The sequence below is a fragment of the Lepisosteus platostomus genome, chromosome 17 (genome assembly GCF_059453375.1).
Source record: "Lepisosteus platostomus isolate fLepPlt1 chromosome 17, fLepPlt1.hap1, whole genome shotgun sequence".
NCBI classification, from domain to species: domain Eukaryota; kingdom Metazoa; phylum Chordata; class Actinopteri; order Semionotiformes; family Lepisosteidae; genus Lepisosteus; species Lepisosteus platostomus.
Window position 1 is genome coordinate 25960291 of NC_142627.1, and position 21750 is coordinate 25982040.

The following is a 21750-nucleotide window of genomic DNA, read 5'->3' on the forward strand; positions in this document are numbered from 1 at the left end:
TGATCAGCACTCACGGACTTTCAGATTCCTTGCTAACAGAGAGCTCTTTCAACCCAGGCACTCATGCTGGGATTCTCCTGTTACTGTGTCAATACTCTCCGGCCAGATACAACAAGAGACCATTCATTCTACTCCCCTGTGGCTCCTGCTGCAGCTCAGACTCTGAGGTGATCCCTCTACCTCCCCCACAAAAAATTTAATATTTGCTATGAATACACAATAACGTCTAACATCTAAACTAAAGGAATTTTTTAAGTGCTTTTCATTTAGTTCAGAAAACTAGTGAAAATTACAAAGATACTTGAATATAATGAAAAAAATGTTTTTAAGATTGTTTCTTATGGTTTAGCATCCTTTTTTCATTTATTCACTCCTATTTTTTTACTTTGACAGTGCAGTGGAAGAGATACTTGTTGAGTGTGCTGTAAAAAGGCTGTAAGCTAGCTTGAATAACAGTGGCATCAGATATTATTAAGAATGGGATAGACAAAGATTAGTTTTATGGGTTTATTGACTACAGCTGCACCCTTTTTTATTTTCTTTTTCTTCATTTTTGAATCACTGATTTTAATCTTTTAGCTGCAATCCCTGCACTGAACAGGCGAATTACAGCCTCTGTACACACTCCTCCCACACCTGCCCTCCTGCTGCATGGTTGCTTACAGGAGGATAGGCACTGAAAGGAGGAGTGATGATACACATTCACAGGACAGTAGTTCAAGCTCACAGGTAATCAGTAAAGCAGCAGGGTAAAGATGCCAATTCAAGCCAAAAGCAGTGCCCCTTGGCCAATTCTGTGCCACCACGTGGGGAATATCAGTCAGAGCTGTCTAATGAAGCAACAGACTGAGCAAGTGCTTTCTCTCTTGAGACACACAGGACTCCCAGGGGCAGTACAAAAAAAGTAGTTTGATACTACTTTTTTATTTTTATTATTTTAGAGCCTTGTCTATGTTGGCATCATAGCTTATTAAAACACTGACAGTAAAAGGCTACATTATTCCACATGGCACAGTTTCCTTGTCAAGTTTCTTGTCAATTTGAACAAATCAGCAACTCAGCCTGATCATGACTCCAAGCAATCACATAACCTCCTATCCTTTTAGCCTGTTGGGTCTGGCTGTCCTGTCCACTGTCCTGAAAAAGGTGCAATGTCACCACAACTGCATTTTCTGGGAGATAATTTAATCTATTAATGAAAATCATCCCATGTCTGTTAGCCTGTGTCTCCAGAGTCTTTTGTACTGGGCAATACTTTCACATCTCTAGACCGATCAGCATAAATGTAGTTCTCTTCCCCCTTGTCACTGAGACAGGTACTGTATATGTAATAAAGTTAACATTATTACTTTTTAATACATTTAATTTAACATTAATGTTTTTGTGATCATTAAAAACTTGTGTTGAATTGATGTTACACTGGGATTCATTAATATTTATAATCTGCCGCTTATTTAATTATTGTTCATAGCCACAAAGGGGTTTAATGATAAGGATTCGAATTTGCAACAAGTGTTGAACAGACAAATATTTAATCTGTTCATGGAAGCATTCCTTGAACTCAGACCCAGCATGGCTCCGTGAATACAGCAACTATGGAGAAAGGCACAGCAAATGCTGAATAGCGAGATTGTTTTCACTCACACGGGGGCCTGGTTTTCCTGGAGGACCAGGGGGGCCCTGTTCTCCTCTATCACCCTGGAAAACAACACAAAAGAACATCAGTGTTAGGACTGTGTTTGCCTCCAACATGTCGGTTTCCCTGCAAATGCTACGATTATTGAGTCTGTAAGGTTCAAACCAGCAAGGCACAGCACTCGAAGCTCAGAGGCAGAAGCACTCAGCTGTCACACACAGCACCTCTGTCACAGTGCTGAGCTCACACCTTCCTCCTCACCTGCAGGAGATCGACTCACATGAGGAAGACTTCTTCACAGAAAGCCTCCCGAGGCACTGAGAGCTGTTTTAGTGATTTCAGTGCAGAAAGAGTCCATATTGTACAGAGAAAATATCTTAGAAATAACCAAGCCCCACATTTTCTTCTGAAAAGGGCTCATTTTGGATCCACAGTAATCTTTTAACTTATTTCAACCTAGGTATGGTTCTAACCTAAGTATGGCATGCATACATATTAAGAAATAACAAGTAATAGGTTTATTCCATGCTGAAACAAAGAAGAAAGAAAACACAACGTTTCGGCTGTGGAGCCTCTTCAGGTGCTCCAGAGCCGAAACATTGTGTTTTCTTTCTTCTTTGTTTAAACATGGAATAAACCTATTACTTGTTCCTTTGCAGCCTACACATGCTGACGTAGCTACCCACCAGAACTACTTATTAAGAATATTTACTAAGAGAAATAACTTATGTTTAAACAACTTAATAGTAGATTATCTAATCAATTTAAATTTGAATCCATCACTACATCTATGAGTTCGTAGAGAAATCCAGAACCTATCCAGAGGCCACATAGACGGATCAACATTTTCTGGATACATCCGTCCATTTTTTAACCACTTCATCCAGTCAGGGTCACAAAGGAACTGGAGCCTCTTTTCAATATATGTGTTTTATATAAATATGTCAAAGTTTTCTGATTTCATTTTTTGTATACAAATTTGTAACAAAATGTGTAACAAAATATTTTACTTTATTTGCATTTGTATTCCATATTTCCATTAAGACCAACGTGATGTTGTGTCAAACCCTCTGAGAATTAAGTTTACTAATTAAAATCAGTTTTCATGCATATTTTCTAGCAGTTGCTGACAATTCCTTAAGTTACTGATTTGTTCAGAGAGCTGATCAATTTATTTATATTTTAATTTAGAATTTAACATTTGTTTTTCTATTTTCAATGTATGCAGTGTAGGATCCATCATGATTTCAACAAAAGAGCTGAATAATGTTCAATGCTAAAACATACGCAGCTAGATACAATACCAGCTTGCATTTGTTTATATTCCTACAAACCTTTAATAATAAAAAGTATTGACATTTTATTATTTATTACTATTATCTTTATAAAAATACTTTTTTTTCTGAATTGTAATTTTTAATAGCAGGATTCATGTCCAACTTCAGAAGTCAAATTTTCAATTAAATAAATGGCTTTGAGTCCTTGTGCTAGTGATGAGAAACATTCTTCAGCAGCTTACTGCTTCACTCAATAAGTCTGAATCCTTAAAAAATGTCCCGTAATAAGGTCTGAGCTTCAGACGCTCAGCAGGGATTACAATTAGATTGCACCGGGTACATCGTTTTTAACTTTTCATAATAATGGGAATAATTAGATGCTTTTTTACTATTTAACTATAACTATTAACTACTAACTACTAATTATATTAGTTCATCTTCATTAAAAAGAACGTCCACCAGAAAATTAAAATTATTTAAAATATAGCCTAGACATAATATCTGTGTTCATGTACTAATATGTATATTGTTTTAAGACACCAAAATCCAGTTTAAAAATGTGTTCAGAAGGAAGTAACATCTAGTGATTTCACATATTCAGGATATGCTATCACAGGTACTTATTAGCAAATTACCTCTATATCCTAACAGCCTTCAATGGGCTGCCACACACCTTGTTATCATGTAATTAAAGTAAATATTGTTAAAAATATTTTATTAGCTATTTCTCAGAAATATTTTGGCACTTTATTAGTTGCTTAGCTGATGAATACATCTTTCAGTTTCCATTTGTGTTAATTGATTTTTATATTATACAGTAAATATCAATTAACCAGCTTCTTTCACAAATTAATTGGTTTAATTAATTAATTGTAAGTGAAAGTTTTTTTGTTTGTTTTAATTGTAATAATATTGTCTTGAATGGGGTGATTTTTATATCTGTAGTAAAATTTAGACATACAAGAATTTGCGGTAGGGTTCCCACAACCACCTGCACCTGAGAATGTCTCAGAAACCTTTGTTACTTGTTGTTTTTGTGGGTGGGCTTGTGCATGGAAAGATGGAAAAACACAATTAAAATTAAGTCGCAAAAAAACCAGCCTTGTTTCAATTTAAAGTGGGAGAAAGATGAATGTGTAATATTTCTGATCTGCCAGTACACCCATTCAACAGGAGACCCATCTGGCCAGTGTCAGCCTCTGCTTTATGTTTGAGTGTTGCCGTGAGTGAGTGGGAGCAGGACACACCCCGGACAGGACAACAGTCCACTGTATGGCACATACACACACATTCACTTATACACAATAAGAGGGACATTCATAGCTGTCAAGCATGTCTTCAGACTATGGGAGGAAACCTTAGCACCTGGAGAAAAGTAGACTCCATACAGTGTTCTAAGATGAAATCAAACCCAGATCCCAAGATCTGTAAGCTGTCAGCACTAATTGCCATCCTATTGTGTTGCCCACAATAAGATATACAATTATTATGTGCATGTTTCCATTTTCTGGACATAAATTTAGTGTGCAGTAGTTCTAATACATCACACCTTTCCATTCTGTAGGTGAAAGGCTCTGCTCAGCTACTCATATTGCTTGATTATAAAAATTTTAACGGCTGATGATAATGTGGCCTGTTTAAGCATGCTGAAGTTGATCCATTATCCTGGAAATGAATTATTCGGTGACAGGAATAAAAACATACTCACTGGCCCACCTCTTGGTCCAACAGGGCCGACTTCGCCTTGCTCTCCTCGTTCCCCCTGCAAAGAACAGCACCATGAGTCCCCCTGCCATCCTGACATAAGGACTTTAACAGCAACATGAATAAATAATCTTCGTCCAGCTTACTGTTTTGCCAGAAGATCCCATAGTGCCAATTAAGCCTGGGTCGCCAGCATTGCCCTGAGACAAGAACACAGTCATTAGCAGGTGATTGATTTGAGTGCAACATTCAGTAAAATGATAAACATTCTTTGCCCAGTTTACATTTACATTCTAAACAGAAAAACCTTTTTCTTAGCTCGTAACAGATAAATTATGTGTCTTAGTTCTGTAAGGCACAGTGAAAATCAGTTGCTGTGTTTCTAAATGGACAGTTCAGTGTATGAGAATGGTTAAGGCAAGAGGTCTGTTTCCTACAGACTTACACAATTTTACCATGAATTACTGTGTATAATAATGTATATTTTCTCTGTGCAAAGATCTGAAGTTTCCTATTGAATCTGCAAAACCTTCATATAATGTTTTATAATGTATAATAGTAAAATGGAATCAAATCACTCTTAGAAATGTTCCACCTTTCTTTTTTAGTTTTTCTTGCCAGGCTGCTCCATCTTATCTCATTGTTGAATAGATGTTTCTAGCCCTCATTTTCACTTTATATTGAAGATGTAACTTACAGTAATGTAACTTTTTGGCCAGATACACCTTTCAGTGGCAGAAATTAAAAAGTTCAGAAAGAATAGTACCTCACCTGTCTGCCAAAGTACTGCAGTTCATTTTAAGAACTTATATTTGAGCTCTGATTGATTTGATCCAAATGTAACAAAGCAAAGGCAGGTTTTCTTTATAATGTTGCAGCAATTGGGTAGTTAGTAAAAATAACTACAAATACAAGACATACCTTCTCACCACTAACACCTTTTGGTCCAGGTGCACCAGGCAAGCCCTATTAAGGACACAGAAACATATAAATTAGTTGTTTTTACTGAAGTATTGTTTTAACAATTTATTTTGACTGTTAGCTGATAAATCTATAATTGTGACAGATGGGTTTTGACTGTTTTGATCTGCAGTCATTTTAGACAAAGCCAAGCTCAGCACACTTCATCCAGACAATTAGTGTGTCTGTGTACTGAATCTGATCACAAACATGAAGAATAAATCTTAGTTTTGGAATCCAAAGAGTGTACAACTTTATATAAATGTTTGAGACCTCAAACAAGTGTCTCGTGTTGTTCCATGAGGACTTGTACAAGGTTTACTCTGATGATGGCAGTTCTTAAGATCTTAAAATATGGTGGTTTTGATGAGCCATACTCACGAGAAGACCCTGCAGGCCAGCTTCTCCTGGAGCTCCTGGTTTTCCAGGATTGCCCTAGACAGGAAGTTCAAAAGCCTGAGTTGGGTCCTCTGCGTCACTGACTTAGAATTAACAATAACAAAAATGAACAGCTCCCCTAAAGAGTCTTAATATACCTTTGTCCCTGGCAGTCCAGGAATCCCTTCACGACCATCCACTCCTGGTAATCCCTAATTTAAACAGAAATAAAAGATCTGTCAAATAGAACAGGATTGGGAGTCACAGGCAAAATTCATGATAGGCTATATAATTCATTCCTTGTCTATACTCATTGTCTCTCTATGTTCATGTACCTGCCTTGATTACAGTTCCAATTAAAAATTTAAATGTAATTCTGTACAGCCACCCTGGGATCTCCACAATACATCAAATAGCACATCAGACATACCTATTTTCTGAGAACAGAGATGAGACTCAAAACGTTTAATGTCTCTGTAGAGTTTGCCGGCAAACCAGCAAACTGAGACAAATCAGATGATGATTTATTCTGTGTTGAACTCGTCCTCCATTTCTTTTAGGTAAATCATAATACTTTATATCTTAATCATATTATGATGAATCTATTTTTATATCTCTATCTTAATATCAAAAAGTCTAAATAAATTGAACTAAATGCCTACGTAGGTTAAACTACATGTTATCCATGATAGCAGTTAATGGGCCTTTACAAATTTCACTGTGCAATTAAATCATTGGTATAATACGAAATTTAAATAATCAAGAAATTATCATTTTTTATTTTACAATGTATATTTATTTTTATTTCAAATGCTACATTGTTCTTTGTTTCATATATAGTTAGGCAACTTGTCAGAAATACATTTTCTTTTCCCCTATAACATAACTAGGACCGGGATCAATGGTCTGACCGCATAGGGACAATGATAAAGTGGTGATGATAATGTGGTGTTAAATTGTCTTTACACACAAGTAAAGATATTGCATGAAAGAGTAGGATTTAATATCATGGTGAATTCAGTGGTAGAATCTGGGCTGAATGGCCTCCTCTAGTTTGGAAACTTTCTTATGTTCTTATTACCATGTGACTAAAATGAAGCACTTTAATAACTCTTCATTCAAAAAGGAAAACTTCCTTTTCCATATTAATGCTCCAAAGTGTACGGTTTGGTCAACATATTTAAATGAGACTGACTATAAAATAGTAGACATGTTGCGTAGAATAAGTGTGAGTTTCTGTAGCAGAAACTAAAGTTAAGAATATGGTTAATTTTGTTTATGTACAGTAAAGTGCTATATGCAATATATATTTATTCTCATGAAATACACAGTGTTAAATGTGCCTCTCTGAAAAACCACCCCTTTTGCAAAACCTTTAGTCTTGGTGGTAAGTTATTAAATCACTTGTTCCCTCAGTTAAGCTCTACCAAATTCTTCAGCATCAATTACAACATACAAACCAAATGTCAGTAATTTACGACATCTTACTTCATAGTGTTTTACACAAAGTCTAGACCAGGGCTATTCAGCTTGTGCCCCTCACAGTCTGCTCCATTATAGAATTTTGCTACAACCAGCTTCTTGTTTAACTGAATCTAAATATACTTACAACTAAATATACTTACAGATTCTCCTTTGGGACCAGGTAGACCTGTAATTCCTCTTGGACCTTGAGGGCCCTAGAAAATTATAAAAAATACATACAATTTTTATCACAATCAAAATGTTGCATATCCCATTCGAAGTCAAAAACCGAAAGTGGTTTTACAGAAATTGTTTATACAATACATAATAATTGCTTATGATCCTTGGTGTCCCAGATCAATTCACACACAGGAAATGACCCACTTCTTCCAACACAGAGGCCTGACTACACAGCAGACCAGAGGAAGCATAAACACACCGAATAGGAAGTTTTCTTTTAAGAATAAAAATGGTGTCTCACAGGTTCTGCATTAGCAAAGTGTAACCGTTAAGAACAATTTAAGTAAATGAACACAACCAAGTGTTTGCTGTTGTTTACATCAATGTTTTTATTTTAAGAAGCTATTTATCTGTTTTTGATATTTGTATTTTTATTTCAAATAAAAGAGCATGTCTGTGAAACAAAAATGATAGGGGTTCTGGTGGTAAAGGAATAGCTTTTCGTACTGACCAGACATTTACTTTATTTTCTTCAAGCAGAATACTTTTTGAAAGGGTTTTAAAAAGAATGCTGCATTAAAATAAGTGCTGAATAAAAGCTAAGTAATTGAGGAGATCACAGTCGCAGTTCACAGCTGTATTTGTCTTTATGAGGCTAACTTAATTATTAAATTGATATAATTTAATAATCCTGTCAGATGGTGGTAGTTGTGTGGTTACGGCACTGCATGTCCTCTGATTATACTAGGAATACAGGCCGAGGAGATCAAGAGGAACCAGCTGTGGCATCTCAAAGAGGAAAATGGAACTGAGGTCTCAGAATGGCCAAAAACCCTAAACTGTACATCAATAGGTGGAAAGCAGAGCACCAAGTGAAAAACTGCACTTGTGTAGGGAAGATAAATTCCAACAGATAGATTCTTGACCCTGGACGATGGAGGTGTAAGGCAGTGCTAACCACCTTGCCATTGTTCCCCCTACTTCACTTACCTGGTCTCCTTTTGGCCCAACCTCACCCATCACACCTCTCTGTCCTTGATCACCCTAAAATTACAAGAAACTCAATTTTAAAAAGGTGTACAAAATATTAAAAATTAAAACATCTCAATTTAATTTAATAACAGTTCTGTGTTAACATACTTTTTTTTCAAGATCGATAATATACCATATTTCTTCATACTTTCAATGTTTTGAAGCAGAAGATTTTGCCTGTGAAGATATTTGAATTGAACAAAACCTCATGCTCAGGTGGTGTCATTCTCAATGTGATATCACATGGAATCACACAGAAAGACAGCTGGACATCACGTTCTCAAGTACTCATACTCCAAAAATAAAAAAGAAAAATCCTTCCTGTTAGAACTGGCTTTGTAAATGGCGGGTTTTGATTTGTTATGCTAATAAAATCTGATTTCACCCATCAACAACTTGGGAAATGTCTGATTTAAACCTACCTGAGACTTTACTTACCTGTAAACAGTCAAAGACATTAGAAAAAGATTTACTGTATTATACAGTAAACAGCAAGAATATTGTCACCCTTCTATAACACTCTTTTAGTAGACAGGTGTCAATGATGATGCTCAACTCCTCCCTCACCCCACTTCCAGACTAAAGCAATGCCAGGATAGGTAACACCTGGACAGCTATGTGCGAGTGCAAGAACAGACTTCAGCTCATGTTCAGTGAACGGTCCCAGACACAGATCACCAATTCAAGCATTACAAATTAAAAAAGTAAGTTTATAGAAATGCAAGATCATCTAGATCCTTAATAACAAATCCTATCCTTTTTAGGTGTTTAAGCAGAGAGCCTGCAGAAAGTGCACAAACACTGTACGGACTCAGAGAATAACTACTCTTAGTGTCTGATTTTCCAAATAAGAAAAAACAGAGATACTAAAGAAAATACACATACTGCGGCTCCCTGAACTCCTTGAGGCCCTGGCTCCCCATCATGTCCCCGAGGTCCCTGCAAGAAAAAGGTACGGAGAGTTAAAGGGGAGAAAAACAAATTATTCTACAGCTCGCTTCAAATTGTGCTAGAGTAATGAAAAACAAAAGATTATTTTCAGAGATACAGTAGTTAGTAATCTCAGTTGATTCTCAGTAAACGTCAGTAGATTCTCAGGAGAAATACCAAGATTCATTTATGTATAAACTTGCACAAGTCGTCCAGCTGCATTTATATGTGCTGTGTAAATGCTACCAACAAAATGTTCTGGCACAGACAATATTTCCTGGAATAAACATGCTTAACATATATAACTGCACTGGAATCCAAAGATGTAACATCACCAAGAACTGAAGAGACTGAAAAGTACACATATATACCCAGGCTCCTCTCCTGGGATAAATGGCTCATGCTGTTTCACAGATCTGCTCCACATGTTACTTCAAAACAGAATTTAACAAAAAACCCAGAGGAATGATTCCAAAATACAAACATGGTATAAAAGCTCCTCATGAGTGAGAGATTGGGGAGATGATTTTCAAAACTCAATCTGTATGTCAGCTATTTCATAATTTTATTTCTACAAAATAAATGTAGCTTTTATTCAAGACAATTAAATGAACCAGGACAAAATATACATACAAGGTTTAAAAGGAAAGCAGTCCATTTTACCCATCTTGTTAATTGGATAGTCTAGTAGATGAGAGATGCTAAAATTTCATCCAGCCATTTCTTGATGAGTTTGGGTCTCTACCACCTGGCTGAGCCCAATCCAGATATATACAACCATTTGTGCCTGAGGCACTTCCTATTGTCCATCCTAAATGAATTATTTTAGTTTTTTTATAGTGACACTGTGCCCTTGTTTTGCTCCTGACTGTGAAATAGTTTTCTAGTTTGGTACCAGTTGTATTTTTTGGGATTTATTGTTCGTGGTTCAAATCTCCTGTGTTCTAGGGTGAAGAGATTTAGTTCTAACTTGTCCAATTCCTTGAGACCAAGGATCATTTTTGCTTTGAACTGTTTCTAAGACTGTCATATCCTTTATGCTGTACAGTGACAAAAAAAGAAGAAAAAAAAACAACAAAAAGGAACATTCTAAATGAAGTCATGTAAAACTAAAGCGTAAATAATGTTCCTACAGCTCAGAGTCAAGCACATCATATGTGTAGTGCTGTTTCTGCTGGTTTTCATTCCATCTAAGTTCTAAATCACCAGTGCTAATTGATGCCTTTAAATAATCTACTTCTTGTTAGACTTTTGCTTTACTTGTTTTGGCACTCAGTTCTGAGTTTTAAACATATTTTGTTCAACTACTTTCCATTTCAATACCAACAAAGGCATTGTCAACTTTAGGACTTTTTTCAGAATCAACAATAATCTAAGTACCACAAGATATGAATGGAAACTAAGGGGAATTCCATTATATCTTAGAACACAGGAGGAACTCCTTTACACAAAGGGTTGTGAGTGTCTGCCGGCTACCAAAGTTATTGTCAAAGTCAATACCACAGTTTCTTTTATGAAATGACAGTATGAGATCTTAGGGTTATTTAGATACTATAAACCATATCAGCTAGATACAGTATGCCAACTATCCTCCTCCTCCTATGCACATTCATGGTGAATAGGCACATATGGGAATGACAATAAATCCAACAATCCCACAATGAGCATTTTGCTTCCTTCTGCCAATGCCCAGCTGGATTTCAGGCAGCACACCTGAATGAGGAGGGGTCTGAAATCCAGAAATCAGTGCAAGTGTTGATGCCGATAAGTAGTTTCATTTAATTTTATTTAAGAACTGAATGCAAAACTAAAAATGTCCCAAATAAAAAATGTAATCAATCAGTCTGTAAGTAACTCATCTGAAGTAAAAAGCAGAAGACACAGTGGTTTCCTAGGAGCAGGAATTAGGCACCACTGATACAGCATACGTAACTGATACAAGGATCTCATCCAGCTTCTTGATAGAGCCAGGGTATCAGCTTCAACAACAGCTGATTCCAGCTTCCACGACCATTTGAGTCATCTGTCTCCTGTTCTCAGTGTATTTCCATGTGATTTCCCCTTGTGTCCTGGTTCAGTGAAGGTCTTGTTTAATTGAATTATTTGAACAAGAAACAATGATAGCTCTATCCTGTCATTGTTTTCCAATACTGGATTTTCAATCCACTTTTTCAGGTAATAGTGATAGTGACACAAAAGCATTGAAAACACAAAAGCACGTGACATGATATATTTATAAAGTCAATTAATATGCTCATTTTCAAATTAAAAATATTAGTAATCCAAGGGTTTGAATAATGGTGAGGAAACTGTGTCATCTTAATGGGCATAACCCTGTATTGGGCAGAAGTAAGTAAATAAAAACTGATCAGGTGTTCAGCAAAGACCTGTTTTAGGCCCATTGCTCTTTCTGATCTACATAACTGATTTCAATTTTCTTATACTTAGCTAAATAGTTGAATTTGCAAATGAAACAAATATTGGTGGCCAAACATAGAGAAAGAGGCAATGACTTACAAAAAGACAGACAAAATCATGGATTGAGTGGACACTTTACATATAAAAATTACTGTTTATAAATGCAAAGTGATCCTGGGTCACTGGAAGCAGAAACCTTCTGTAGCTACAATACTAAACCAGACAAGCAAGATGGGCCAAATGTTAACAAACATTCTTATGTTGTTATGTTCTTCATTTTCTAACCTGTGGAAACAGGTCCCATCCTAACCAAGAATTGAAATGTAAACCATCAAATATTAAACTCGTTCATTTCTGTACGTACAGCTGGGAAACCACAGTCAGGCCTCTGCAATTTCTCAGCAATTTTACCACATTTATTCCTTTACTTATATTTTAGCTGTTTGAAAAGATTATGTCAAAAGGAATATCTCTTCCCTAGTAGATGCTTTTGCAAATGTGGGTCAGAAGCAATTGTTTCAACTATTGTCAATTTCAAATTCAGTGTTCTTTATCACTATATCCCAATTCCTGTATAGAAAACTAAAATCTCCCTAAAACCTCCCAGTAACATCACTTTTACTACATGCTTTTCTGATCTCATTATAACTTGTCCATTTCTACAGTATATGGTCTTTAGAATCCAACTGTTGTCATTTCTGAGCTACATGTATCCTCTTGCTTCGGTTCTGTATATCGAGGTATTTTCCACACACTGTCCCAACCCAACTCCTCTCCTATCCTGACAGTCTTTCAGGAGAATGTGTAACTGTTACTTTTATGTACTTTCTGTTATCCGCCCAAGTCTAACTTTCAGATGTTAGCATTTTCCATTAATATGGTAGCCATGAGTTCTTGCATTTTATTTCTTATGATTCTTGCATTGAGGTATAAAGTCAGTCAGGAGTAAAGAAGAAGCAGACCTACCCTCTCGCCCTTCGGCCCCATCATGCCGGTGATTCCTCTAGTACCCTGGGGACCCTGCATCACGGGACAGGAGAGATGTGCTTCAGGTTGAGTTTCTCCATTCATCACCGATACTGATCAAATTCAGTAAAAGACACTGCAATTCTGCTATGAAATGCTATAATGTCAAGAAGATGGGTGACATTCAAAAATATTCTTTAACATACTCTTTCCTGTTTTTGAATTATTGTACAGTAAATTATTTAATCTTGCCTTTCCTGCCATGAAATAAGCACTTACATCACATCACATAATGACTAGTTGTATAAAGGTGAAACAGTGATATGTGAAGTTCTTCTAAGAGAAACAGAGTGATGGAATAAGAATACTTTACTGGTGGGCCTTGAGCTCCGATCTCCCCTGGGGCTCCTTGATCCCCCTCTTCTCCCTAAAGAGCAGGAGGATGAACAGTAGAGCTCAAATCACAGTCACACAGGCCATTGATCACATGGAAATGGGTGCATTTGCATAGGTTCTAAGTGTTCCACACACACACAACAAAGCACAACACAAACATCTGCCCTAAACAAGGCACTTTCTTCTGACCTTCAAAACCTCTTTAATATTTTACTGCACTTTTCTGTCACCTTTTAAAGTACATTTAAGCAGCTAATTATATGGTTGTCAATAAATGATCTCTACTTTATGGAACAGTAGTTTCTTTTGAGTTTTTTTATTACTAAGGGTAATTGAACACTTGACATTTTACCTTGTGCCCCTGCTTTCCTGGTTCACCAGATTCTCCTTTTACACCTTTGTGGCCCTAAAAAAGCGAGAAATAATGCATAGATACAGGCACCTTTTTCAACTTTCATGATAATTTTTATTCAGTTTTAGTAACTAATATGAACTTGAGGTTAAGAACATGAAAATGTGTTTTTGTATATTTACTGACTTTTGAGGATCTACAGAAGAAGTGGGAAGTTGTTTGGTCACCTTTATTAAATGATTAACTGATGCCTAATAAACTTAGAATCTTTTTCTTGCAACAACCTAAGAAGGAATTTATGTTGACACTTGGAAGTAGTAGCAAATGAGGAATGACAGAGAAACGTCTGTATAATCATGAGATTATGTTTTCCAGTGACACAAACTCACCTTCATACCTGGAAGACCAGGATGGCCAGATGGCCCAGGAGGGCAGGCATTGGGACACTGGACAACAGGACAAAGACCAACATTACTTATGCACTGGCACATATAAGGCTCATAGCATGAATATAGTAGCATAGCGTGAGTGTGGCATAAAGTATAGCATAAATCCAGGTATGGAGAAAACTGCTTACTAGCTCTCCAGTGCTCTCACGAAATCCAGGAGCACCCTGCAACAAAAGAACAGATAGTCACACTGGGATGATTGCACTGATTTGGCTTCATAATTTATATCTACAACATACTGATAAACAGCCGTTGTAATGGGTAGGTAATTTTCATACCCAAGTCACATAGGTTGTCCTGGTTTCCAAGGCGTTAAGTGAGAATAATTAATAATAATTCATAATAATTGCTTACACGTATATAGCACTTTTTTGGACACTTCACTCAAAGCGCTTTACAGGTAATGGGGATCCCCTCCACCACCACCAGTGTGCAGCCCCACCTGGATGATGCGACGGCAGCCATAGTGCATCAGAACGCTCACCACACACCAGCTCTCAGTGGGGAGGAGAGCAGAGTAATGAAGCCAATTCATAGATGGGGATTATTATGAAGCCATGATTGGTAAGGGCCAATAGGAAATTTGGTCAGGACGCCGGGGTTACACTCCTACTCTTTTCGAGAAACGCCCTGGGATTTTTTAATGACCACAGAGAGTCAGGACCTCGGTTTTGGGTCTCATCTGAAGGACGGCACCTGTTTACAGTATAGTGTCCCCGTCACTATAATGGTGCATTAGGACCCACATAGGCAGCAGGGAGAGCGCCCCCTGCTGGCCCCACTAACACCTCTTCCAGCATCAACCTTAGTTTTTCCCAGGAGGTCTCCCATCCAGGTACTCACCAGGCTCACACCTGCTTAGCTTCAGTGGGCTGCCAGTTGTGAGTTGCAGAGTGATATGGGTGATATGGCATATTGAGAAGAAAGCACACAACTAGCCCCTGGATGGGACACCAGTCCATCACAAGGATAATCCTCCAGCAATGCTGGTCCCCATCTACACAGCTGGGTGAAATGGAGTCACTGGGGTCAAGCACCTCACTCAAAGGATTACAGCATCATCTGCAGCACAGACCTAAATCCATAGTCGTCCAATCATGAGACCAGAGACTTAAGCACTATGGTACACTGCCTCCACAATTACTTTGTAATTGTCAATTACTTTTCCGTTTTAACTATTCACTGAATATATTATTATTCAAAGATACAGATCCCTCTTTCCAACCCAGAACAGACAAGAAGACCTACTTCCAATATTGTTTTGTCAATACAGTTGTGCTTTTTCAACACCCTCTAGTTGTCATGTCTGTAGTCAGCCTAAGGCACAGCTTAGTACTGAGCTGGCAGCCAACATGGTTGCAGGTTCAAGCCCTCACTCTGAGTGATTTCACATTCCTGTTCTTTTATTTATTGGGTCATTCCTTTTGCAAACGTTACTGGACAGTCCAGATACATTCCTATCAGTCTAGCAACACCCACTGAAATGACATATTGACATGAGCTGTTCTGACTGAACATTGTTTGTTGTATCCTTCAGCCACACAGCCTCCTCAAAATAAATACCTGATCAAAAAATGGAAAAGCTGACACTCACTCGTGGTCCTGGGGGGCCAGGGGGTCCTGGGGGGCCTCTGACTCCAATGTCTCCCTGTGTAAGAAGAGAGATGAGTTTCAGGACACCTCACACAGGAAAATTATCTTATTATTATCTAAAGAAATATCTAGTGCTCCTATAATCTTAAATTGTTTATAATTAATGCTGTAGATGTTTTCATGAAGTTCTAAAATGCATTTAGTTCCTCTTAAACTATCATTCATTTTTAGCATTATGATTGTATTTCAGTGTTAGGAATATTATTTCAGAATTTTTATATTCATATTTGTACTTTTACATGTCTAGATTTATAACCAACATTAGTGCTGCAATATTAAAGGAGAGGCTTTAAGGAAACAAAAAGATCTCTGCAGTTAGAACTGACACAATTCATTTCTTTAATTACACATGATTTGAAGAACATAAAAAGGTTACAACTGAGAGGTCAGTGAGCTCATCTGGCTAGCCTAATGACCCAGAAATTCCATCAAGCCTTTCCTTGAAGGATCAAACAGAGATTGCTTCAACAATGGTACTAGTGATTGGGTTCCAGACTCCTACAATCCAGTCTGAATAAGTATCTCCTCTTTTCTACCCTGAATGTTCCCTGAAAGTAATTCCCACTTGTGGTCTAAGGTCTTTGTACTGTTGTTGATGCAAACTTCCTGAGATAACATAGTAATGTACTACAGGATTTTGAAATAACAGACTTTGTAGATATGTATATATATATATCTCTTTGCTCAGTACATATATAAGAGGACTTCTGTGGAAGTGTCGCTCTATAACACATTTCTTATGCCAAACAAGATTCTTACAAAGGGAATACAGAACTAAATAAATCTATTGTCAAATGCACTTGCTATGGCAATTCTACAGCCTAAACATTATTGTCTAAGGATGTAAAACCTTAAAAATAGTGTGAAAACAACAGACAGCATGAATTGGCTGGCACATGACCCCAAATCTAAAAATACTCACAATGGGTCCAGCGCGTCCTAGTTCCCCTGGAAGTCCTCCTGGACCAGGTGGGCCCTACAGAACAGTTCAGTATTATGCACAATGTTATATACAGTAACAATATCAATTTGCACAGCACACTGTTTATAAAATACATATATACTCTCTAGTTTGCACTGCGTAACTAAATATTTTGTAAATTTCTAACGTGACTAATAGGTAAATGTAATGACAGAGCACAAATGTATTAATGACACAGTACTTACAGGTGGTCCATCAGGGCCTGAACCCTAAGAAAAAAGTGACATAGTTAGTGTAGTACTCTCGGGCAGGGTTGTGTGCTCTGCTCACACAAAACACACATTTTATCCCACATTTATTATAACCAAAGCTTATGAGGGACATTTGATGTGTAAATTACAAACAAATCCCTAACTACAGTAAGTCCATACAAGCAGTGGCATGTTTTTTCCAAGCTTGGACACATTTCTATACATTCGCTCCTCTGAATATAAAGTAACGTAATCATTTACATCATAATATCTTAGTTTCTTATATCCAGTCATACCATTCATATGGTTTCTGAAAAATGACATATCTGGGCATGTCTGTATGTATTCCAAATTGATCAGAATCATTAATCATTAACAGGTTACTGACATACACAATTCTAATATGAAACACTCTTCTGTGACGGTTAGACTGATGTCAATAATTAGGCGAACCTCACTGAGATGTAGCTTGTATCTGTCATATTTTCATAATAAGGTAGGCTGTGACTTCTGATAACCACTGATAACATTTTGACCTGTCAGTTTATGAAGCTTCAGACTTTTACTTTATCGTCCTTGTTACAACAATCACGAAGACAGAAAACTGTAGGAGAATACTTTCATGCACAACCGAACAACAGAGTGAAAAATCTAAACCATTCTAGGGTGATACTCACTGCTGCTCCACGGAGACCAGCCTTTCCCGGTTCACCCTGAAACACATGGCAGAAATCTCTTAGTGCTCATTCTGACCTCTGATCCTGTCCAGTAACAGGGCCTGTCTCATAAGAGATCATTACTTTCATATCCCAGGCCAACACACTGTTAAATCTAATATTCCAATCCTTGAGAGCTTTTCTTTATATTAAAGTGAAGGATGTTCTGTAGTTAGATACTGGTACATAATGAGATGAGATCGTTTACTGTGGACAATTAATTTCCATCCTGGAAATTATATTATTAATGATTCCTTTCACAGAGAGCAGGTAGGGTGAATTTCATTATTCTTATGTGTGGTAGATGTTTATTGAACATTTGTTGTAGTGCCTTTGGTCCAAATCGGGGCAATAGGAATCAAATTTGATAATCTGACACCAATTATGGCTTATATTTAATGTTGTGTTTAGACACAACACAAAGTCTCTATAAATGTTAATCTGGTAATCACTTGAAGTCAGGCTTATACCAGAACACCCAGAATTGACTTTTTTTTCCCATGAGGAACTTTATAAAAAATGAAAAGATTGCCCAAATGAACACAGGAAAAAGCAGGATTAAGAATGAACTGTCACGAAGAATTGCTTTAGAAGTTGTAACACCCTATGGAATGCAGTGGGCTAGCCAGTTAGCTCAGAGGGTTTCTCAAGCTGAAACTACCTCATTTCCAACCTCAATCACTTACTTTCTGACCTGATGGACCAGGTGGACCTGCATCTCCATCAGGCCCAGTTAATCCCTGCAAGGGGAGAAAGACAAAGCTGCATGTTAATCAACTATAATGGTACAAGACAATCTGTCCAAACTGTCTTCACCATTTTGCAAAGTCCAGATTCATCAATTCTGTAAGGTGTTTAGGAATGTATACACAATTACAATACTATATGTAACTTTTGTATATTTTGGCAACTGTAAAGTCCTGCTTAAAGCAAAGCTGTAACAAACAATACTTGTTGGGAACTCTCAACTGGTCAGATACATTATTATTATTATTATTATTATTATTATTATTATTAATAATTGTTGTCATTGCACAACCATGAGAACCTCAGTTATGCTAACATGATTAAATAGGCGGTACAGGGTTAAATCTTCCGGGGGTAATAGGCCAGCCAGAGCGTGATGCTGACCACATCGCTTCCACCTCCAGTGTCGGATGGTTGAGAAAAATGGTGACCCCCCATTCCCCATGGGCCTTTATGGGATCTATCTACAGGGCTAAGCAGATAGTTCTCAATTAACTTTTTCATAGTCCATCAAACTAATAAATATAAAAATATACCTATTGCTAATATGTCATGAAATCAAACAATATTTCTTTTAAACCAGGCCTTTTGTAGACCTCATTATGCTATTAGAGACTAAATAACAAATTATAACAACATTCATTATCCTTAACCACAGATCAAAAAGATTTAACCAACACATTAATTTAAAAAAACTCAAACCCTAAACTATCCCAAACTCATCTCCAAACCTGAGTCGTGTCCTAGCCCTAACCATAGCTATATGAACGTGAACAAATATTCTGAATACTTGGCTATCTGTTTTGTCTTTTGGAACAATAGTCATAAAGGGATATGAACGTCACTATCTTAGGCTAGATCTTATGTAACCTCTACAAAGATATCATGTTGGATACATACTGTAGAATTAATTCAAATGAACCATGAAAAAAATATTCACCCTTTTGTAGGAAAACTGTATTGATGATCAAATTATCATATGTGTAACCAGATTATAAAATGGAACTGAGACATTAGTCTCATATGTTAGTATCCCAAATTAACCAATTTCATATGTTTAATAAATTATCTTTTTGTGTTATTATTCATGTCACCATATACAGTACTTATGTACTGTATGAAAATAACTTTCACAAACAAAACTATTTGGAGATAAACAAAGAGTACAACTCTAAATTCTTCTTAAGCTTTCTAAAGCTCTTGCATTTCTTTTTTAAGAAAACATCTACTGGGAACCATATGCTCATCCTGACTAGACTGACATTGGTCAGAACAGGAGTTAGAAGCAAAGCACTGCTGAAGGTCCCGATAGACTTTTCCTGCAAAGGCTGGTGTTATCTGTCTGAGACATAATATCTAGCCCTTCTGCTGTCTGGCTCATTGTGGTTTAGTCTCTAGTAACATGTTTGCAGTAATGTTTGCAGTGCTTATTTTGTCTGCAGTGTGCTGGTATGTGGTCCAGCAGTGCTACTCAAGCAGTAGCTGAGGCTCTTCTCTCACAGCCAGGAATGCTAAACCACTGCCAAAGACACAGGGTGGCACAGGTGGCATGAGGATGAGTACTGCTGTCTCAAACCTCTGTGGTCCTGGGTTTGAATCTGGACTGAGGCACCTTCTCTGTAGAGTTTACTGAGAGATCCAGTTTCCACGCTTTTCCCAAAGACCTGGAAGTTAGGTCTGGTTCCTCCAAGACCTGTTCCTTGGTCTACCTTAGCGGACTGAATATGTCATAATAAGTCATGTCTAAGTCATGCATGGCATGCCGCAGAAGCACATGGCCGGTGGGAGGGATCAGGCAGCTGTGGGCAGTGCCTTCTGTTGGAGCACACTGAGCCAGAGCTCCCAGAAACACTGCAGACATTGCAGACCGTGTGAAGATCTTGGAAGAGTAGGGCTATCAACTTCTGTATTGTCGCAAAATCCAAACTGTGTCAGAACTGAGTCCCGAATAACCCCTTACAGGTACATTAACTGGGTTTCCTGTCAGTTCCAGTCCCTATACAGTGGGTTCATTCTTGGCTTTGATGTGAAGAGCTCTAGGCATTCAAACCCATCTGAGATCAGCAAAGAGGAACTGCAGTCTGTTGTGTTTGTGGACATCATGACGGGAATGAGGAGGGAGTATTTGATTCTCTTTCTTGCCCAGGTCACACAGTGTTAAACACACAGATTTCCAGGCCAAGCTGGGGAAATGTCTCATAACATAACTCACAAGAAAACCTTTCTCTGCACTGTTTGTTCCTCCGGAAAAAGTGCAATTCTGATTGTTGTTATTTTGCATTACGTGGTTCTTTATAAGGCAACACAACTCAAAAACTTTAACAGACAAATAATTACAATTTCTTATATGTATGCTTACATTCTCATATACTGTACCAATATTTTGTTTGCTGTCATGTTATGAAAAGGGGTCAAGCTCTCGTGACTGAAATAGCCTTTTCCTTGTCTGGTATTTGCATTTGGTGTCTTCTTCTTAATACGATACCAGTTTGTTTAGCTGTTTAGCTGTGTCCATATTTTAAATGTTAAAATAATGAGACAAAAGCAATAAACGTATTGAAATGATAAGCTTTCCTCTTGTCCTGAGATCAGCATTGTGTAGGTGACTTTGTTGCAGCCCCTTATACAAATCCAAAGGCCGGCGCTCGGTTAGTCTTCTTGGGATGTACACTCGTCCCTGGAGTCCTTCTTCAACTGTCTTGCTTAGGACTTCGCCTTCCCAGCTGGTCCCGGCGGCGCCTGTGGCACAGAGAGCCCTGTGCAGCAGACGTGGCGCAGCGCGCAGTGGTCGGGGAAGCTTACTTTCCCCTCTGTAGTTCCCACTCCCGCTGGGAAACACAGGTAATTGACCGCAATCCCAGTTCCTCCGAGCTCAAACAATAAGGCCGCTGTTTCAACAGTAGAGTCGTGTAGTCTTTACGAAATGTCAAACTTGAAACATTCCTCAGTGGATTTTTGGTTCGCTGTTCACTTAATAGAACCGTTATTTTCAGCACGCAAGACGGTACAATACAGGTACACTGCAAATCGCATCAGTTTTAAACTGTTCCAATGTGTCAGATTTAAATAAATTAAACGGATCTTTACGCTCAGTCTAAATAAGAATAATAATAACAATGAAGTACTTACATCAGCCCCGGGCTCTCCTGGCAATCCCGGCGAGCCGCTTTTACCTGGATCCCCATCAGGACCCTGTAAATGTCCGGATTTAATCAATAAATTTTACAATAACGAAAGAAATACGTCACGTGCTCTAGCTTGAATTACTGTTTACGTACCGGAGGACCAGTTGGGCCATCGGGACCTCTGTCTCCCTGAA

At 37.7% G+C, this 21750-nt stretch overlaps 1 protein-coding gene across 1 annotated transcript in view; it reads right to left on the reverse strand.

Annotated features, from left to right (window-relative positions):
- col9a1b (collagen, type IX, alpha 1b) overlaps nucleotides 1-21750 on the reverse strand; it is a 40807-nt gene that overhangs the window by 11805 nt on the left and 7252 nt on the right. Inside the window, exons 10-30 of the mRNA XM_088610763.1 lie at nucleotides 21710-21745; nucleotides 21561-21623; nucleotides 18371-18424; nucleotides 17646-17681; nucleotides 16963-16986; nucleotides 16718-16771; nucleotides 15737-15790; nucleotides 14271-14306; nucleotides 14083-14139; nucleotides 13694-13747; nucleotides 13319-13372; nucleotides 12946-12999; nucleotides 9517-9570; nucleotides 8590-8643; nucleotides 7581-7634; nucleotides 6114-6167; nucleotides 5959-6012; nucleotides 5539-5583; nucleotides 4764-4817; nucleotides 4622-4675; nucleotides 1645-1698 (exon numbers count right to left, since the gene is read on the reverse strand). Coding sequence (XP_088466889.1) covers nucleotides 1645-1698; nucleotides 4622-4675; nucleotides 4764-4817; nucleotides 5539-5583; nucleotides 5959-6012; nucleotides 6114-6167; nucleotides 7581-7634; nucleotides 8590-8643; nucleotides 9517-9570; nucleotides 12946-12999; nucleotides 13319-13372; nucleotides 13694-13747; nucleotides 14083-14139; nucleotides 14271-14306; nucleotides 15737-15790; nucleotides 16718-16771; nucleotides 16963-16986; nucleotides 17646-17681; nucleotides 18371-18424; nucleotides 21561-21623; nucleotides 21710-21745 — 1053 coding nt within the window. The remainder of the gene's footprint in view (nucleotides 1-1644; nucleotides 1699-4621; nucleotides 4676-4763; nucleotides 4818-5538; nucleotides 5584-5958; nucleotides 6013-6113; nucleotides 6168-7580; nucleotides 7635-8589; nucleotides 8644-9516; nucleotides 9571-12945; nucleotides 13000-13318; nucleotides 13373-13693; nucleotides 13748-14082; nucleotides 14140-14270; nucleotides 14307-15736; nucleotides 15791-16717; nucleotides 16772-16962; nucleotides 16987-17645; nucleotides 17682-18370; nucleotides 18425-21560; nucleotides 21624-21709; nucleotides 21746-21750) is intronic.